At 41.4% G+C, this 17,792-nt stretch overlaps 1 protein-coding gene across 1 annotated transcript in view; it reads left to right on the top strand.

Moving 5' to 3' along the window:
• The first annotated feature begins 12,570 nt into the window (after window positions 1-12,570).
• aldh1a3 (aldehyde dehydrogenase 1 family, member A3) overlaps window positions 12,571-17,792 on the top strand; it is a 30,132-nt gene continuing 24,910 nt past the window's right edge. The window contains exons 1-4 of the mRNA XM_076090928.1: window positions 12,571-12,669; window positions 12,824-12,928; window positions 13,508-13,648; window positions 15,893-16,022. Coding sequence (XP_075947043.1) covers window positions 12,571-12,669; window positions 12,824-12,928; window positions 13,508-13,648; window positions 15,893-16,022 — 475 coding nt within the window. The remainder of the gene's footprint in view (window positions 12,670-12,823; window positions 12,929-13,507; window positions 13,649-15,892; window positions 16,023-17,792) is intronic.

Here is a 17,792-nt window from a genome sequence, read left to right as displayed (position 1 = left end):
ATATACTTTCCGGGAAATTGAAATATCACTTTAGCATGCAGTTCAATAGTTTTGCTCTGTTGCCTTTCCCCAAATGCAATCTACAACAGCACTTAAGTAAACTACATTCACTGTAAAAGTTGTGATTTTGTTTTTGTTCAGAGGGCAGGGACGCATTTCTATTATACTCACTGGTTTATAAATAGACTCCTACACAAACCTTCTGTAAAGGGGCCAAAGCAGGCTGAATGACTCATATGCATGAAAGAAGAGTGTCAATACAATACAAGAAGTTGTTGTTTAACATTTCTGTTCTCGTAAAGCCAATTTAAGCTTTGCCTCTGTTCATCCACATACTTCAAAAGCACTGAGCAACAGCCTTCTTTTGAAGGGAGACCAAACCCAGAAAACAGCATGACAGTTTCAAGTGGCAGATGCAAATCTGACCGGGCTTCCTGATTCAAATGGGCTTACTCACCAGCTATTTACAGTTCGTCTGAAGAGTTAATTTACAAACAGATAAAGACCATTCTTAAAATGAATAAACCCAACACCAGTTTGATTGAATCCCTGGAGTGCCAAAGAGACATGATTTGAGTATATGAATGAAAAGTTCTTCAAACTTCATTTGGAGCACCAATGCCTCACATGCAATTGTTGTTTTAAAATAGAAATGCTTCTTTCCTCTTTCATTCTCATCTTTGTCCACATTAAGAGCTCTTGATCCTTTCTTTCTTCTCTTTTTGTAAAGGCGAATTGCTCTCATTGCAGTTTTGATTAGCTCTTTTCTGTAGTTCTGTAGGACAATAATCTGAAGGTTTGGTTAAAAAAACATGATGAAATCAATGAAAGGAATTTTATTTTTTTTCTCTCCATGCATGCCTTTCCATTTTTATCTTTCCATTGTCAAGAAAGCATTCAGACTCAATTAATTCAGCAATTGTTTTAGCCAAAGAAGGCTAAAAGGGGGGGGGGGGGGGGGGGGGGGATCAAAGAGGAAATTGATTCCAAAAGTGTGGGTGCAGTGCAGGAAAATGCCCATGCACCCATTGGGCTGGGTGATAAGGGAGATTTGTGAGATGAACAGAGGAAAGATTATGAAGAACTTTAAATATTAGTAATATGTCAGGATCCCTGTCTTACCCGTTGTGTGTTAACCTCTGTTTCCCCCGATCCCCCGAGCTCAGCGCCTTCTCCGACTGAGGCAGGGCAAATCGACTGTGGCGGAACACTCAGTGGACTTCCGCATTCTCGCCGCCGAGTCCGAGTGAGATAAGACGGCGCTCAGGGGAGTTTTCCTTCACAGACTGAATCCAAAAAGGATGAACTGGCCACCCGTGATGAAGTCGATTCATTGGATCAGCTAATAATGGATAATTGGATGCGTGAGAGGCGACGTGAGAGGAACTACAGATCCAAAGGGGCATTGCCCGCGACGTCCCCCTCTTTCACCTCGGAGGTGGAGCCAATGCAGGTCGGCCGCGCTCACCTTTCACCGCAGGAGAGAGATAGGCGGATCAGACCGGGCGAGTGCCTGTACTGTGGCCGCCCGGGACATTCGATTCCCTCCTGTCCAAAAGGGGGCCAGTAATGGTGGAGATACTGGCGAGCGGACCCGATCACTCTCTCAACTCCCTACCAAGACTATTGTTACCTCTCTCTGCACTCCCGCTCTTTCTCTCTGACGGCATTGGTGGACTCTGGAGCGGAGCCAAATTTTGTGGACACAGAATTAGTAGCCAGAGCCCAGATTCCCTTAGAGACACTAGAGTGCCCACTAATGGTCAACGCCCTGGACGGCAGCTCCATGGCCAGAATCACCCACCGGACCCAGCCACTCCGGCTCATCCTGTCCGGAAATCACAGAGAGAGACTTCAGTTTCATGTGTTTCCTTCTCCTAAAACCCCCTTAGTGTCACGATCAGGCTTTGCCCTGTGTGTTCTGTGTCTTTGTTTCTTTCTGTAGCTCCTCACTCACCTAATCAGTTCATTCAGTGCACCTGCCAGTCACACTCACCTCATCAGCTCATTACTCTCACCTGTTCACTCTGCCTAGTCACTATTTAAACCCCTGTCTTTCACTCACTCACTGCCAGATCATTGTGTTTGTTTCCCGTCCAACCCGCCCGTTTTGCTCGTCCTGTTCCCGGTTTTCCAGTCTGCCTGTTCTGCCTTTTCCTGCCGGATTTTCCCCCTTGTCTTTTGTCTTGTCCCTGGATTCCCTGTTTTTGGTTCATTAAAAACCTTTTTTGCACTACACCTGACTGTCTGTGTCTGAGTCCTCATCATGCCCCGTGACACTTAGTGCTGGGCCACCACTCACAACCCTCATATTGACTGGACGGCGGGGAGGATTTCCGCATGGAGCACATACTGTCATGCAAACTGCCTAGAATCTGCGCTGCCCTGGAGGTTCCCCCCGGGGGATTTACCGGTTCCTCCGCCAGATCTCGCCTCCATACCCACTGCCTACCACAGGGGTCGGCAACCTTTACTATCCAAAGAGCCACTTTGCCCTATTTGCCCTGTATATATAGTTATATTATATATACAAAAACTATAGTTGTATTTATAAATTTATAGAACAAAAATAAAGACAATTCTTAACATTGTATTGCTATTTTACCTGTTATAACAATATAACACTTGTTGCTTAACCAGTGCTGCTGTCCGGTGTCGGTCCACGCAAAACTACACCGTTGATCCTGCGTGCCATCCTGTGTCGGACCAATGGAACCACACAGTCGATCCTGCGTGCCATCCTGTGTCGGACCAATGGAACCACACAGTCGATCCTGCCTGCCATCCTGTGTCGGACCAACGGAACCACATAGTCGATGCTGCCTGCCATCCTGTGTCGGACCAATGGAACCACACAGTCGATCCTGCGTGCCATCCTGTGTCGGACCAATGGAACCACACAGTCGATCCTGCCTGCCATCCTGTGTCGGACCAACGGAACCACATAGTCGATGCTGCCTGCCATCCTGTGTCGGACCAATGGAACCACACAGTCGATCCTGCCTGCCATCCTGTGTCGGACCAACGGAACCACACCGTCGATCCTGCCTGCCATCCGGTGTCGGTCCACAGGAAACCACACCGTCGATCCTGCCATCTGTCTGGTGTCGGTCCACGGGGCCACACTGCCAACAGACACCTCGACCGGTCCTCCGCCATGCGGTTCAGTCCAAACCCGCACAAACCTTCCAGCTTGGATGAGCCTACCCGAACTTGTCCACTATCCTAAATAAAGTCTGTTCTCTACATGATTCCTGTCTTGTGGTTGCCATTGGGTCCTGTCCTGAACTCCCTTGACATATTATGATTTTTAATCAGTCAGGGTATGGCATGTTCCCTTGACTTGAGTATTTAATAATCTGTACTGCAGAGATCTGGATGAGTGGAACTTGGTGAATACGTTTTTTGTGGATGCCTGTCAGGTTCGCATTGCAGTAGTCAATGCCTGATGGGACCAAAGCATTAACCAGGACCTCTGTGGAGTGTTAGTGAGTAAGAGCAGGGAATAATCCAGAGATGTTTTGCAGATGGAAAGGGTCAATCCAGGAGACATTGTATATGTGACTGGTGAAAGAAAAGGTAGTGTCCAAGATAACAGCAAACGCAGCCTTGGGTTATAATCTAACGTCAGTCAGTAGCATGGCGTCTCTCAGCTCCTGCTGCTCAGCACCACTTCTGATCCACACCCCCCACAGTAATGTGATGTTTCCAGTACTCAAGGAACTTGGTCTCAACAAATAGATTATATATTCATTACGGCATCTATACTGAGTCATCTTGTACATACAGCATTGTTTTGTGTCTTCTTCTACTAAAGCTGACTGCCCTGTCAAGATAATGTGTGCAAAAGTGCACCTTACAGGTAGGAACACTAGTCTTGCTGCCTTCTCGCAGTCAGAAATAATACCAACTATCTATCACAACAAGAAAGAGAGGAACGACGTTGCTGCTGTTGATACCTTAATATCACTATAGACTGAGTATTACGTCACTTAGGAATTTACAGTGACATGAGTATGTGATTTCTTTCTTTTTTCAGTAGTATAGAGTAGTTTATTAAGTGTTCAACTGGTTTGGGCCACCCCGCTGCTTCCTCGTCATAATACAACTGCATCCACAACTCTTTTCCCTGGTTCTGCTCCACCCTGGAGACGAAGGCGATGGAGAAATTCACCAATGATCAATGATTATCTGGCTGCAGGCATCCATCAACTATCTTTGTCTCCCGCTGGAGCATGCTTCTTGTTCATGGAAAAGAAGGACAAGACTCTCCGGCCATGTATCTATCGAGGACTCAACGATATCACTATCAAAAACGGGTACGGCTAATTCTGTTTTGTGGTGTGAAATAAAACTAACTCGACATTTAGTTTTGTTACACGGAGCCAGGAGCTGAGGGGGGAGAACGATGGCCTCTTCACCGGGGACAAACATTCAGCAACCGTAGCTTAAGACATTAGTCCTTTTGTAATATCTGTACCTGAGGTTACAGCTAAATTAGCTCTCATCCTATATGAAGCCTTCACTAATAGGACAACCAGTAGAGAGGACAATACACTTCTGATGTGTTATTGTTGCTGTCACACAGATGACAGTTGTGACTGTCACCCTTTTATTTTATTTGTTTAAACCCATAATAAGACATCCATGTAAATGATTTCTAGGTGAATTTGTGTATATTCTGCTGTGTAAAATGTTTTATACTGTGTATATTCTTCTAAGTTTGCATCCTTGTGTTAACATTATTGATAAATCTTTTTCTCAATTGTGATTTGGTTAGGGTGACGGCCTTGCAAGCAAAAACAGGGACAATTTATAGATAAAATATAAAGTATGTGCATAAGTGTTACTGCAAGTTAATAAACACGTTTGCTGACATTTGTTTTGCTGCTGTTGTTTTTGTTAACTGTCCTCTGCCTTAGGATTGCAAGTATCCAGGCTCTGTTCTCTACTAGAAAGATTCATTGAGAAATAAATAAATATACATGTATATATACATACATATATATATACATACATGTATATATACGTGTATGTATATATACATGTATGTATATATGTGTATATATATATATATATATATATATGTGTGAATGAAATAAAAAAATATTTACAAGAACTATAAATGATTGAAAATTTGTTATTTAACATAGCAACTGATTGAATTATTAACTAATTATTAATTTAGAAAAACTATATTATGAAAAAGAACTATGAATGAATTATTGAATATATAATTGTAAAACTGATTAAAACTAAAACCTTTAATCCTTCTGAGCAGGCATTCTAGGCACGGGAGCAGCAAGGGGGGGGGGGGCATCTGGCGGCGCAAACAGGAAGTCCTCTGTAGCATAGGCCGTCTCATTTCGGAGACCGCTCGGTCCAGCCTTCGTCGTCCTCAAAGGACGAGGCCAACGTGGACCACAGGGCTGGGCCCATGTTGGCCTGGGTCCACAGTGTTTACAGTGGAAGCAGGTACCGGGATCCAAGTGAACAGAAACTCCTGGCTCATTCAGCAGCGCATGCCCCGCCCACTACATCCAAACTCAACTCATAGGTTTTCGTTTTGAAAGCATAGTTGTTTTTTAAAGCATAGGTTTTTTTTTAATGTAGATTTTTTTTTGAAAGCGTAGTTTTATTTTGAAAGCGTAGTTTTATTTTGAAAGCAAATTTTTTTTTTTAAAGCAAAGGTTTTCGATTTGCAGCCAAAAATTTTAGTTTCATAAGCAAAACTAACAAATAATTTATTCTCATTTTTGCTTACAAACTGACAAATTTGCTCTCAAAACATTTTTTTTGTTTCTTTAATAAAGACACAAATATGCCTTCATATCTTCCTGTTGCTTTGTTATAAAAGTCAGAAGTCTTTCCAGTGAGATGTGTGAGGATTACTCTTACAGCCTATCAGTATATATTACAGTAAAATAGACCTTTCACTTTAATAACCACCAGTTTCCTAAAAAAGCATGTTTAACTTTCTTCCCCAACTGTTAAATAAGTGAGATGTCATCAGGTAGGAAAGTTAATCCACTGCCCATGAGAAACAGTGATGAGAGATTCTATATCTAAGCTCCTTTTGTTTAACACTCGAATTAATTTGCAAATTGCTCTGATCTGAAAACACAAAGCCCTCTCTCACTCCTTATGACAGACTGGGTAAGAGGCTGGACTGATATGAAGTGGTGAGAAACAGCCAGGAGTAAAAATATCTTCCTGACATCAAAAGACGGCCGTCTCACTTCTGTCAGTTTAGGTAGGGAGGGATGACAGAGGGCCGCCGGGCAGACACATATCCCTCTGCAAGCTGAGCCCACAGAGCGCTCTGCGTTGAATGGATGTTGATGTCAAGCGAGGCCTCAGATGAAACCCACGGGTAATATTGCCAAAAAGAAAGCTGAGACAATGTCCATCCGAGCAATATGCAACATTTTGTTTAATTGTGACCAAAAATCTTCTTGATGTTAATTTAAATCAACCTGTAAAACTGTTTTAATATCTGTGTTTTCATTATGTGACACTTGGTGCTTGTATGGTTACATTTCTGTGCATCACTGTGCAAGGTGCATGTCTTATGCTCTGACCTTACTTTACATGATACGTTTCTCCAGATGTGTTGATGTTGAATGTCTGTGATAACTGAACTGAAGGATGAAGAGTTCCTTTATGTGTTGAGAAAGCCTCGTACTTCTTCAGCTAAATAAGCTCTTTAAAAAGCCTCTTGGATCAGCTTTACAATGCATCGTCACAAAGCTGAAAACTAGCTGATTGTTCTTTTTAGAGATACCTGGTTCTCACAGGACAGCGACGCTACAAACATATGATGATCTTATAGAACACGATGCATTGATATATATCAAACCAGCCAACATGATATAAAGGAGTTACAATGCAACGTACACATTAATGCAGCAGGAATATTAATCCAAAAACATCATAAATATTAGTAAAACTCTGACTTGGAACATTTTACTGCACTATAATACTTTTACTTACAGTACTCTTTGCTGATAAAACGTACATATTTTTACTTATAGCTACTGTGAGAAACTTTCATGTTTTCTTGATTTTGCCGGTTCCTATGGACAAAAGCAGTAAACAGATAAACTAGATTCCTTTTAGAAAATCTCCCATTTTGGGAGCAGCAGCGAAGCCGGATCTGGGTCTGTCTACGGTGGACCGGTCTCTGCTGGAGGATCTGGGTCTGTCCACGGTGGACCGGTCTCTGCTGGAGGATCTGGGTCTGTCCACGGTGGACCGGTCTCTGCTGGAGGATCTGGGTCTGTCTACGGTGGACCGGTCTCTGCTGGAGGATCTGGGTCTGTCTACGGTGGACCGGTCTCTGCTGGAGGATCTGGGTCTGTCCACGGTGGACCGGTCTCTGCTGGAGTCTGAGCTGAAGGAGTTTCTGGTGAACCTGCATGATGTCATCTGGTTTCACCAGAATCCGACCCGGTGGCACCGATGACGAGCTTTAAGAATAACTCTATAGAAACAGACCATCTTCTCTCTTTAACAATCAATGGTACAATGTATAATATTACAATGTTTACAGTATTGTCTGACTCTGAGTAGTCTGCAATTTTATTTAGCTGGTATGTATTCAGTATCAACATTGAATGACTTGCCAGATAAGTTAAAAAGCAACATTTAAGACCTAATTGCTGCTGATGTATATTATTGTAACTACTAGGAGGGAAGGTGTACTATCCTGTAGCTGTATTTACCTCTCTCCTCTTAGCATCCCATAAACTTTGATCCTGAGAACCCTCAAACACATGATACTTACTGCAACTGCACACAATTCCCTTATTGTCAGTGTTCACAGTTCGGACCTCAGCCCTTTACTCTTGTTTACTGGCAGCAATGAGGCTCATGTCATTGGGTAGGCTTTCCCCTGCTCCAAACTTTGGTGCGGTAACAGAGTGTAAGCTCCGTCCTGTTCTGTCCTCTTTCATCTATCCTGTATATTTTGCAACAAGTGGAGAAGCAGTGCGTTCTCATCCGGCCCTGAAAAGAGCCTTTGTTTGGCTCTGAACACCTGGACAGTTATCTCAGTGCTTCAGACTCTCCCTCCTTCCCTCTCTCCTTCTCTTTCTCTCCCTCTTTTCTCTATCTGTCCATCTTTTCCCATCTGAATTGTTCTCTCCTTCTTCACCTCCCCCCTCTCTCTTCTGCTTTCTGTCTGTTTGTGTCAATCTGCAGCAGAGTGACTGAAAGTCCAGACCAACTATAGACAGACACGGGAAAGTGCTTTGAGGTTAAAGAGAAAGCCGCTCAAGGTAAGAATGATATTTATGGTTCAGATCATATCTATGAGATTCTCAAATCGAGCATTTGGGAGTATTCCAGAATGTTACTGGTGCTTCTTGTTTGCCATGAAGTCATTCCTTCCCTAAACAAGTTCTTAAACTTCAAATACTCTGTATTTTAAATGAAATGTGGGATTTTTGATCAATCAGTCATTGGGACCCTAAAATGACATATTTTCTGTGCTACATGTCTTGTTCCCATTATGATAATTTGTTTCCTTGACTCAATCAATTTGTTTCCTTATAATAAATCATTTGTGCCCTAATGGAACAGCTTAATACATATCTCAAATTCGACTTCAATCCTTTATTATTATTATTTTCTGTTGTATTGGACTGAGATACACTCAGTCACAGCTGCTGTAGCTGATACGTTAGTGGTTCAATTCAACTCAATTTTGAGGTTGTCCTTTTTTGGTACTGTACCTGTGTATTATTATATTGTTATAAAATATTGTTATCATATCATGTGTTTTCATATGAATGAGCAAAAAGTAGAGTAGTTTTCCTTCTTCATATTCATCTCCTGCATGGTCAATGTACACTTCTTTCCTATTTATACACTATATTATAGAATCTGATATATCTTATTGTATGTTTTGTGAAATATAATTTCTCCACAACCTGTAAGTTGTTTTTATTATACTTTAGTATTGTGAAGGTTTAATTTTTTTACTCCATAAAGCTTAGTTACATCACAATGGACGGATGTGCATGTGCAGAAATACTTCATACACTTCTCTAGTTCTGAGAGGTAAATTGCTGTTATAATTCCCTGTGTTTGCTCTGCTGTATCACCCCAGTTTGCAAACATGGATCACTTCACTTTTCACTCATGTTATCTCTGGTTTCATCACATTCTCCTAATTTGAGTATCGCAGCTGAAATGAATAATAAACGACAAGTTCTCCACACAACACATAATGCTGCTGTTAGCTATCTGTAGGGATTGTGATTGGCCTTGAAGCTTGCTGACCGTCATTAGAAGGTGTGCAGTGCCAATTAGCCTGAGCAGCCGGGCCTGGAAGAAGAGGTCACCTGGATCCACTTTCCCACGACAGGACGCTCTCCTGTCAGTCAGCTGGTCGATTGAATATTGTGCTGTAGAACTTCATGATCACAGAGGGATCACACCTCGTTGCAGTGTTCCCGGTGGCCCATGTCACGAGATCTACAGAAGCAGACTTTATAAAGGTCTGTTTCAGTAAAATTCAGATTTGATTTAAACTAAAGTATCATATAAAATATCACATTTCCACTCTTCACATGTTGTCTACCAAAACAAACAAATAATCAAACAATCAATCTGGTACAGTGTACATGTTTATGGATTTAACAGCTTGGGATGGAATCATTCCTCTACAAATGCTGTCTAAATAATTTACTCATAGTAATCAAGTAGTTGGCTTACAGTGTTCATTTTGGTTTATTCATACATGATAACGATTTTTTTTTTCTTACTCCCATGATGCTTTGCCTCTTGGTAACCGTCTGCTTTACACTGACGACCTGAGGCTGGTGCTGCATGTGCACTCAAATCCTGACGGGAAAAAGAGAAAAGTCATTTTCTCTCACTGAAAAACATCGTCTGCTGTTTATGACAAACTGCTAAAAACAACTCTAGTAGTGATTAGCAACTGTGTAATGATGCTGCCCGCCAAGATAATATTGGCAAAAATATGAATAAATGTTTTTGTGATTTGTACCTCCCTCATTGATAGCTCACAATTTTTAGTTTACAGTTAGGGTAATCATTTAGTTTAAGTCGGCTCAGCTCTTTACATTTAATGGCTTGCATATTGAAGCTCCACTGTGGGAACCAAAGCAACAGTAAAATATGCTAAAGCAATGTATGAAAAACATACCTTTTAGATTTATTGTTTGTTCTACAAATTTGCAAACCAATGGAAACACAGTGGTGGGAGATAGGGTTGCAGTATTAGTCTCACCCTTTGTAAAGGTTAGGTCAATCCCACGTGTACAGCTAAACCAGCAATGATGGTAACAAGTGGTGTGTGTTTCAAAGACAGATACCTCTTCTTCCTCTTTGCAATAGAGCTCAATTGTTGTTAAAATGTCAATGAGACACTGTTGCACTGGGTGACAGAAACACTAACTATAGCACTTAATGTTAATTAATCCACTGCTGAAAATAGTCCCAGACCAGCGCAGCATTTCCTTTTGTTTCAGTACCATTTGATAAAAAACTACAATGGCTTTGTTCCATACTCTAATAAATACTTGTTTGCGAGCCTCGTCTAAAGAATATGTATGGTGGCCCTGTTGATCTCTCATTTGCCGTTAATCCCTCAACCTGTTTAGCAATGAATCCAGTGCAGGTTCCTGCTTATTTGCATGGTTCTGGGCCCATGCTTTGCATTCAATATTGTTTCCCGACTTAACCATCCTGCCAATTCCCCCCTCCCCCTTCATCAAATCCCTTTGCGTCTCTCTCTCTCATTATGAAGTGTTAGAAAGTTGCTGAAGTGAGAAATGAGCCTGCGAAAGCCCGTTGTCCTAATTAAACTTTGACATAAAGAGTGACAAGAAGCAATGAAGGGGAAACAATAGCAGACTGTGTATGAGTGCAAGCCCGGAGCAAGCAAGCAGCTTTGTCCTCATGAACAAAAGCATTTGTTTGCATGTGTTCAACTCCATTCAACTTCGCCAGGCCCAGGTGCGAAAACCAAATGTGCAAAGGACATCACAACTCATAACACCTTTGCATGGTTGATGAACAGTCGGTCCAAATAGGTCAACAGAAGCTGATCAAAGCTGCTATGTTGCGATGTAAATATTGTTCAGCAGAATGAATTCAGTCTCATTACTTTCATTGCTTGGACTGAAAGACACAGCCAAATAATTCAGGTGTGAATTTGTACTCTTGACTCTCGCTTTGCTAAAGATTATCTACAGATATTCAGAGCACTGATGTAGCAACACCTTTCTATGTAAAGATGTGTGGAGTAATGTTAACCTGAGCAGGAAAAGAAGTCAAATCTCTGTGTGTGTAATCCGAGCTTCTCTGTGCTTTGTTGACATGGCCGAGCAGGACGCACGTGCACGTTAGTGCATGTGAGCGTGCTCCACTTACCTCACGACCGGCCTGCACTTCTCTCATACAGTGGTTACAGCCGATAACGCGTCATGGAAGCGTAGCTCCCACCTTCCCATTACCCCTCAGGTAAACACTGTTAGCTCTATCAGCACTGTTACTATTGTTTACACCGTTAGCTGCTAGCTGTTGGCTCAGCCGTCCCCATGTTGAGAGCAGTGAGGCAATGGATATGCTCTGAATGAAGTGCTGCAGGAATGAGTCCTAAAGGGCCTTTCACACAGGACGCAGTTTGCGCTGCACATTGTGTCCAAGGGGCAAAGAAACATTGTGGCGCCGGGCAAGCAATTGGTAATAATGGGTCTCAGAGCGCAGTTGACATGTTCTGTGGGAAAGGCCCATAAAACTTGGAAATGAGTCAGCATTTTTGCACTTTGCACTGACCTTTGAGGCTTTTATGTGTCTTAAAAACGGCGGTCTAAATGAGATGCCTAAACGTCACCTCCGCCTTCACAGCCTCGTTGTGTATACTCACGTTCATGTGAGTGTGATGTATAAGTTATAGCCTAATGTTGTTTTTACTTCTCCCGATCCCCTTCACACTTCAGTCATAAAAATGTTGTTCATTTGTGAAGATGATCTTGCTGAGCGAAACGTATACGTAACATGAACGTTTGTTTGCCACAGAGTTTATTTTCTGCAATAATCCAAAATCCAGTGGAATAATCCCAGCTGTTTTTTTGACAAGGGAACCAGTGCGACGCTAACTTCCTAGATAGCCTAAAAAAAGCAGCACTTTATCTGGAATGTACGGTCTCTCTCACACAGCTCGTGAATGCTCATCCAACCAGTTCAAATGAAAAGTGTTTATTCACCCTCGTCATGACTGGAAATAGTTGCTGCCTCACTGCCTTGCTTATATACAAGTATGAAGGTAACAGTATCACATGACCACCATCTTCCACACTTTTCACACACTAGTTATAAAACGAATACATGTTGCATAATGTTTCTACGGTTCTGTAAGAACACATATCCCCACAGATAAGGGCCCTTCATCGGAGCTGAGGGGCGGAGTTGGGCTCTCCTCAACTGCTGTGTGAGGAGGGAGGAACTCTACATTCTTATAAAAAGCCAGTGGATGGGCTGACATTGTTGAGTAGACGGAGCAGACAGACTGGCCCTGGACTGTACTGCTGACCCACAATGGCACAGAACGGAACAACAGAGAACGGAGTGGCCGAAGGGATCCCAGCTTTGCCTCTTCCTCAGCCTGTCAAAGTCCAGGAGGTCAGACACACCAAGGTAAGGGGCTCTACATACAAACCAGGTTCAGCTGCTGCAGCTAGGGTTGGAAGCATTTACTCTATTGCGTTTTTTGAACTTTGATGGTGGGTTGAATCAGGTATCAGTTGAGGCACAAACCAAAGTCATTACAAACACTCCCTACTTTCCACAGATTTTTATTGACAATGAATGGCACACATCCAGCAGTGGAAGGACTTTTCCTACTTTCAACCCAGCCACAGGTGTCAAAATCTGTGATGTGGAAGAAGCAGACAAGGTAAGAAGCCATTCATTTATTTTATTGTATAATAATAATGAATTTAAAGTCAGTGAAGGTCTACATACATACCTCACAAAATGAATAGGGAAAAACAGCTTCAAGCCAAACTTCATTTTATTATCTGTTAATTTAATTAAACATTTAAATTAACTTAATTTAATGTTTTGTGTTCTTCAGAAAAATGTCTAAAAACTCCAGCATATTAAAAAATCCTAATCAAATAAATTCGGTACACAATGTATCTTGTAAGTAGCGTTTACAATCCACTGAACAGCTTTGACGGTATAGTTTTATGCTGCTTTTCAACGCACGCCACGGGACGTCTCTCATCAAGGAAGTTAACGTGGGAAGTTGGCAACCGAAAGATTTCAAAACGTAATATTGATACCACTTATGCGAATATGATTAGGAATTGTAAAGTGACTCTGAAAGCTTTAGAAAAAGTCATTCTGTCTCCATGCGCGGTTCGCACAGCCCGCTGAGTCTAACTTTGTTCTAGCGTTGTCTTTATAGCTGCGGGAGACCTGCGCGTCCCGACAATGTCCCGTTTATTTCTGCTTATTGTTTTCTGTGTAGGAAGATGTGGACAAAGCGGTGGAGGCAGCCAAGGCGGCCGAGCAGAGAGGCTCTCCGTGGCGGAGGATGGATGCGTCCAGCCGCGGAAGGCTGCTGCACAAACTGGCCGACCTGATGGAGAGGGACCGGCTGCTGCTGGCGGTGGGCTCCTTCCCAGTACTTCTCTGTGCTCCCCGCCCTATAGGCCAGAGTGTAGTGTTCTCTACAGAGAGCTGTTGTATAAGCTGCGTGGCTTCTCTCAATTGGTCGTAACTTTACATAAACTCTAGTAGCCTCCATATATTTTACTTCACAATTTAAAATATTTGTTTTTAACTTGAAAACATGATGGACTTGTACAGTTCAAGAGTTACAGATGCATTTTAGAATGGGATCTAGAAGACAAATAACTTGATGAAAAAAATCTTAATTATGGGGAGGGATATATTTACATCAAACTAAATATAAAGTAGTTACAAAACGTTAAAACAATTCACGTGATACATAAAAATTGGTCAATGTCATAATGGCAACCTTTGATTGCTCTGATCACTGATCACTTCCACAAGCAGAAAAACAAGGACAGAGGATTACGTATATATGTTAAAGCTCTCTGAGGCAAATTTATCATTTTAGATTTTAGGCTCTACAAATAAAATTGAACTGAGGTGAAAACTGAAAAATAAAACAAACAAATAAACGTCTTGCATCATCTTCCATCGAAATGTCACTACTGTAAAAGTATCAACAGTAAAACTAATTTCAAGTATCAAAAGGATATATTTGTTATGCAACATAATGGCCATGAATAATATTATTACTGATGCATTAGCGTGTAATAATAGTAATGTTGTTTCTGTTTTAGGTGGAGGTGGTTGAAAGTATTTTATTGCTGTTGGGTAGTTTATTTTACTGTATAAAAAGCAAGATATTTTATGGTCATTAAAGATTGATTTTTATCTGCCAAATGACTAGCTGTCAGATAAGAAGTTTCCCTCTGAAATGTACTGAAATATAGAGTAGCATAAAAAAAGCAAGAACATCAGAACTGTAGTTACCAGCAGTACTTTAGTAAATGTGTTAACTTGCTTTCCACCACTTCTGATTTATTTCTTCTGACAAGCAGATTTCCTCTTTGCTGAATATTTTTCTAATGTTTAGATGTGTCAGATCTGGAAAAACACATATTCCCTAATGACCACGAGTCCCTGCATTACACAACTAACTCATGCTAAACGACAACAGGTTTCTTTTTCTCGTGTTGCTTGTGTTTCAGATATTATTCACAACTATGGATGTGAATTATAGAAGCGAGTGCTATTTCATGAGCAGCAAAGGTATAGGATATCCTGCGGCTGAAAACTGTCCATGTGCTCTCATGATGTTGACTTATTCATATCAGGGATTGGCCTATATTATTGCATGACATCATGACCCACCCCAGTCTCTTTTCACTCACTGTAATGATTGCTGGATGTTTCTTTCCCTCTCTTTCAGATATTGCTGTGTTTAATCACTCTGTTTAGCTGCCATCTTGCATTGAGACGTAGATCTATAAATGAGCCCTTACAGATGTGAGTGAAGTAATAATATCAGATTGCATGTGACTGCTAATTGCAAACATGTTCTGCAGAGGTAGTGTGCAGGGTATGGCTAATTATGCTAAATTGCCAGCTATGTTTGGGGAAATAAGGACCAGATTGGGACCATTTAAAGGTACAGTAAAGTAGTACAGTGGTTCCAGTATCTGTAGGGCTGCGGAGACACTTCTTATTTTTCCTTTGACAATGACATAAAAGTAAGTACACATGGAATAGATGTTGGTACACACTGCCATGTAAATCATGTCTGACTCATTCTAACATAATCATTCATGAGTATGTGTCAAATATGCAAATGAGACATTATCTAATGGTGAATTTATGAGAAATTTTCAGATGCAAATAGAAGTAAAAATAAACATCAAAATGTGTATTTGGGATGTTTTCTTCCTACTAGTCTGAAAGAAGAAAAATCTCAAGGTTTCAGGTGTGAAACAAGGTTTATCCAGATTCTCTTTGTAAATTACTTCAATTGGATTTCAAACTGAAATAGAGTAAAATGCTCCTAATGATCTCTGATTGCACAGGAAACTACAGTAAGTACAGGAGGTCAAAGTGAAAGCAGGTAGTGGGATGGAAGTGTACAACGGACAGTTTGGAGATCATTTTACCGCCAGCCTTCATTTTGTTTTCCAAATTAGTTTGGACTAACCAGGAGGGTTGTTTGCAACAATTGTTAAATCAAAGCTACATAATCATTTACAGTTACAATGACAAATCACATTTCTTAAGAACAGTGATGGCTTTGCAAATATTTCATATAAATGTGCAACGTGATTGAATGCTAGTCTTCCTGGTTCTTTAGACCCTGGAGACTCTGGACACAGGGAAGCCCTTCCTGCAGTCCTTCTTCATTGACCTGGACGGCAGCATCAAAACCCTTCGGTACTATGCAGGCTGGGCCGACAAGATCCACGGCAAGAGTCTACCTGTAGGTGAGTGTGTGTGTCATCGTATTCTCACTGTCAGGAATTCAACAAAAGAACCGTCATGTTATTTTATCAATAATAAAACAAAAACATTTACATGCAGCCATCGTTAAAAACAACAGACAGCAAAGACAACGGCACAGTGACACAAGAAAGCCTAAAGACTGTATATACTGTGGATGTATGTGTGTGGCTATGGGATGCGTTCAGGCACAGTACTATTGTGTAGGTCACCTGCATTTTGGCAGCACTCAGAGTCCAATTCACAATCACTGCATATTGGAGGAAAACAGACTTGCCGTCTTGACCCTTTGGGTCACAGTTACGTGTAAGTGTGGGTGAAGTGTGAGTCGATATGTGGCCTCAGACGCCCTGACATGGACAACAGAAACACACTCAACACTAAAGCTAAAGTGCCTCTCCTGTTTCCAGTGCACAACATAGTTTGTGATACACACAAGTTTTAAGGAGGCTGAAACAAAAATCAACACATTTTTTTCTCCTGTTACTTTTTGCTGTCACAAATGAATTGATTTGCATTGTTCTTTAAGTTGATGCAACAGCAGGAACTAAAGTTAAAAGTTGTGTCTGATCCTGTCGGATCGGAATGAGCGTTTTAGATTTGCGGTGCCTAGAATTACTCAATTCAATTTAGTCAATTATTTACTCAATCATACATTTGAGAGCATCAATTCATATTTTTGGCTGAGTTTGTGTGAACAAATCAGTTTTTCTTCCCTTTCTTTATGAGCTCCATAAAAAAATATGCAAAATGAGTATACATGAATAAATAAATGAAGATGAGTAAAAGTGTGCACATGATAATTAATAGGGCTCCATAACCAGTGCACCATTGGGAAACAAATTAATTGCTATGGTGCAAGTGACCTGGTCTGGCTGGTATCTCATCAAGCCTTAATACTTCCCCCTCTTGTCAGATCCTACTTTGCGTCTCCTTTGCAGGACAGCGGATAGACAAAACACGCTTGACTTTTCCTCCTGATTAGATCCCAATAGAGTGGTGAGAGATGTGAGGCACGGCAGGACAAAAGGAAGCGGCCGAGATAGTAATCGGTCTGTGAGGATTAACAATCAGCATTGGCTCAATGCCTCATCGAGCCGGCAGCCTCTCAGCCAGTAATCCCGACCTTTATCCTGGAGCGGTTTCACTACCAGTCATCAAGACGAGACACAGAGCAGAGTTGAAGTTTGATATGAAAACTGCACAGTCGTAGCTGGCGACAGACACACTGTGAAATCCTTTAGCTGCTGCAGAGACTAGTTTCACCGGATGGGATGCAAAGTAAGATTTGTCTGGATGAGTCGTGGACTCAGGATAGACAACACTGTTGTGTACTGGAAACCCTCTCCGTCAGTCTAAATGTGCCGATTGCTGACCAGTGCATTGTGTTTGAAAACTGAGAAAATCTAACAAATGTACCCGTCATAGCTTCTACAACAGTAGAAATAAAGATAGGAGAAGAAAAGAAGCTTAAAGAAAGAATCTACAAATGCAGTCAAATGTAACACAGCAACGTTATTAATGATGACTCAGTCAGATTCAGAAAGAAACCAAAAGTATCTGCATTTCTAGATGCCACTAGAAATAGCTAACAAATATTTTCACTTTTCATTTCATTCATTCTCACAAGTGGAATTGTTGTACTACTGCAGACACAATAAGTTGTTGCTCGGCTGCTTTTTAATTTTAGTTTGACAACAGAAGAAATATTCACATAAAGCTACATGCTGTAGGCTGGCTTACTAAGCTTAGCC

This window comes from Anarhichas minor, unplaced genomic scaffold (genome assembly GCF_050575085.1).
Source record: "Anarhichas minor isolate MPS153535 unplaced genomic scaffold, ASM5057508v1 ptg000013l, whole genome shotgun sequence".
Lineage (NCBI taxonomy): Eukaryota > Metazoa > Chordata > Actinopteri > Perciformes > Anarhichadidae > Anarhichas > Anarhichas minor.
The sequence above is the reverse complement of the archived record's forward strand: the minus strand, read 5'-3'. Positions and strand labels throughout refer to the sequence as shown.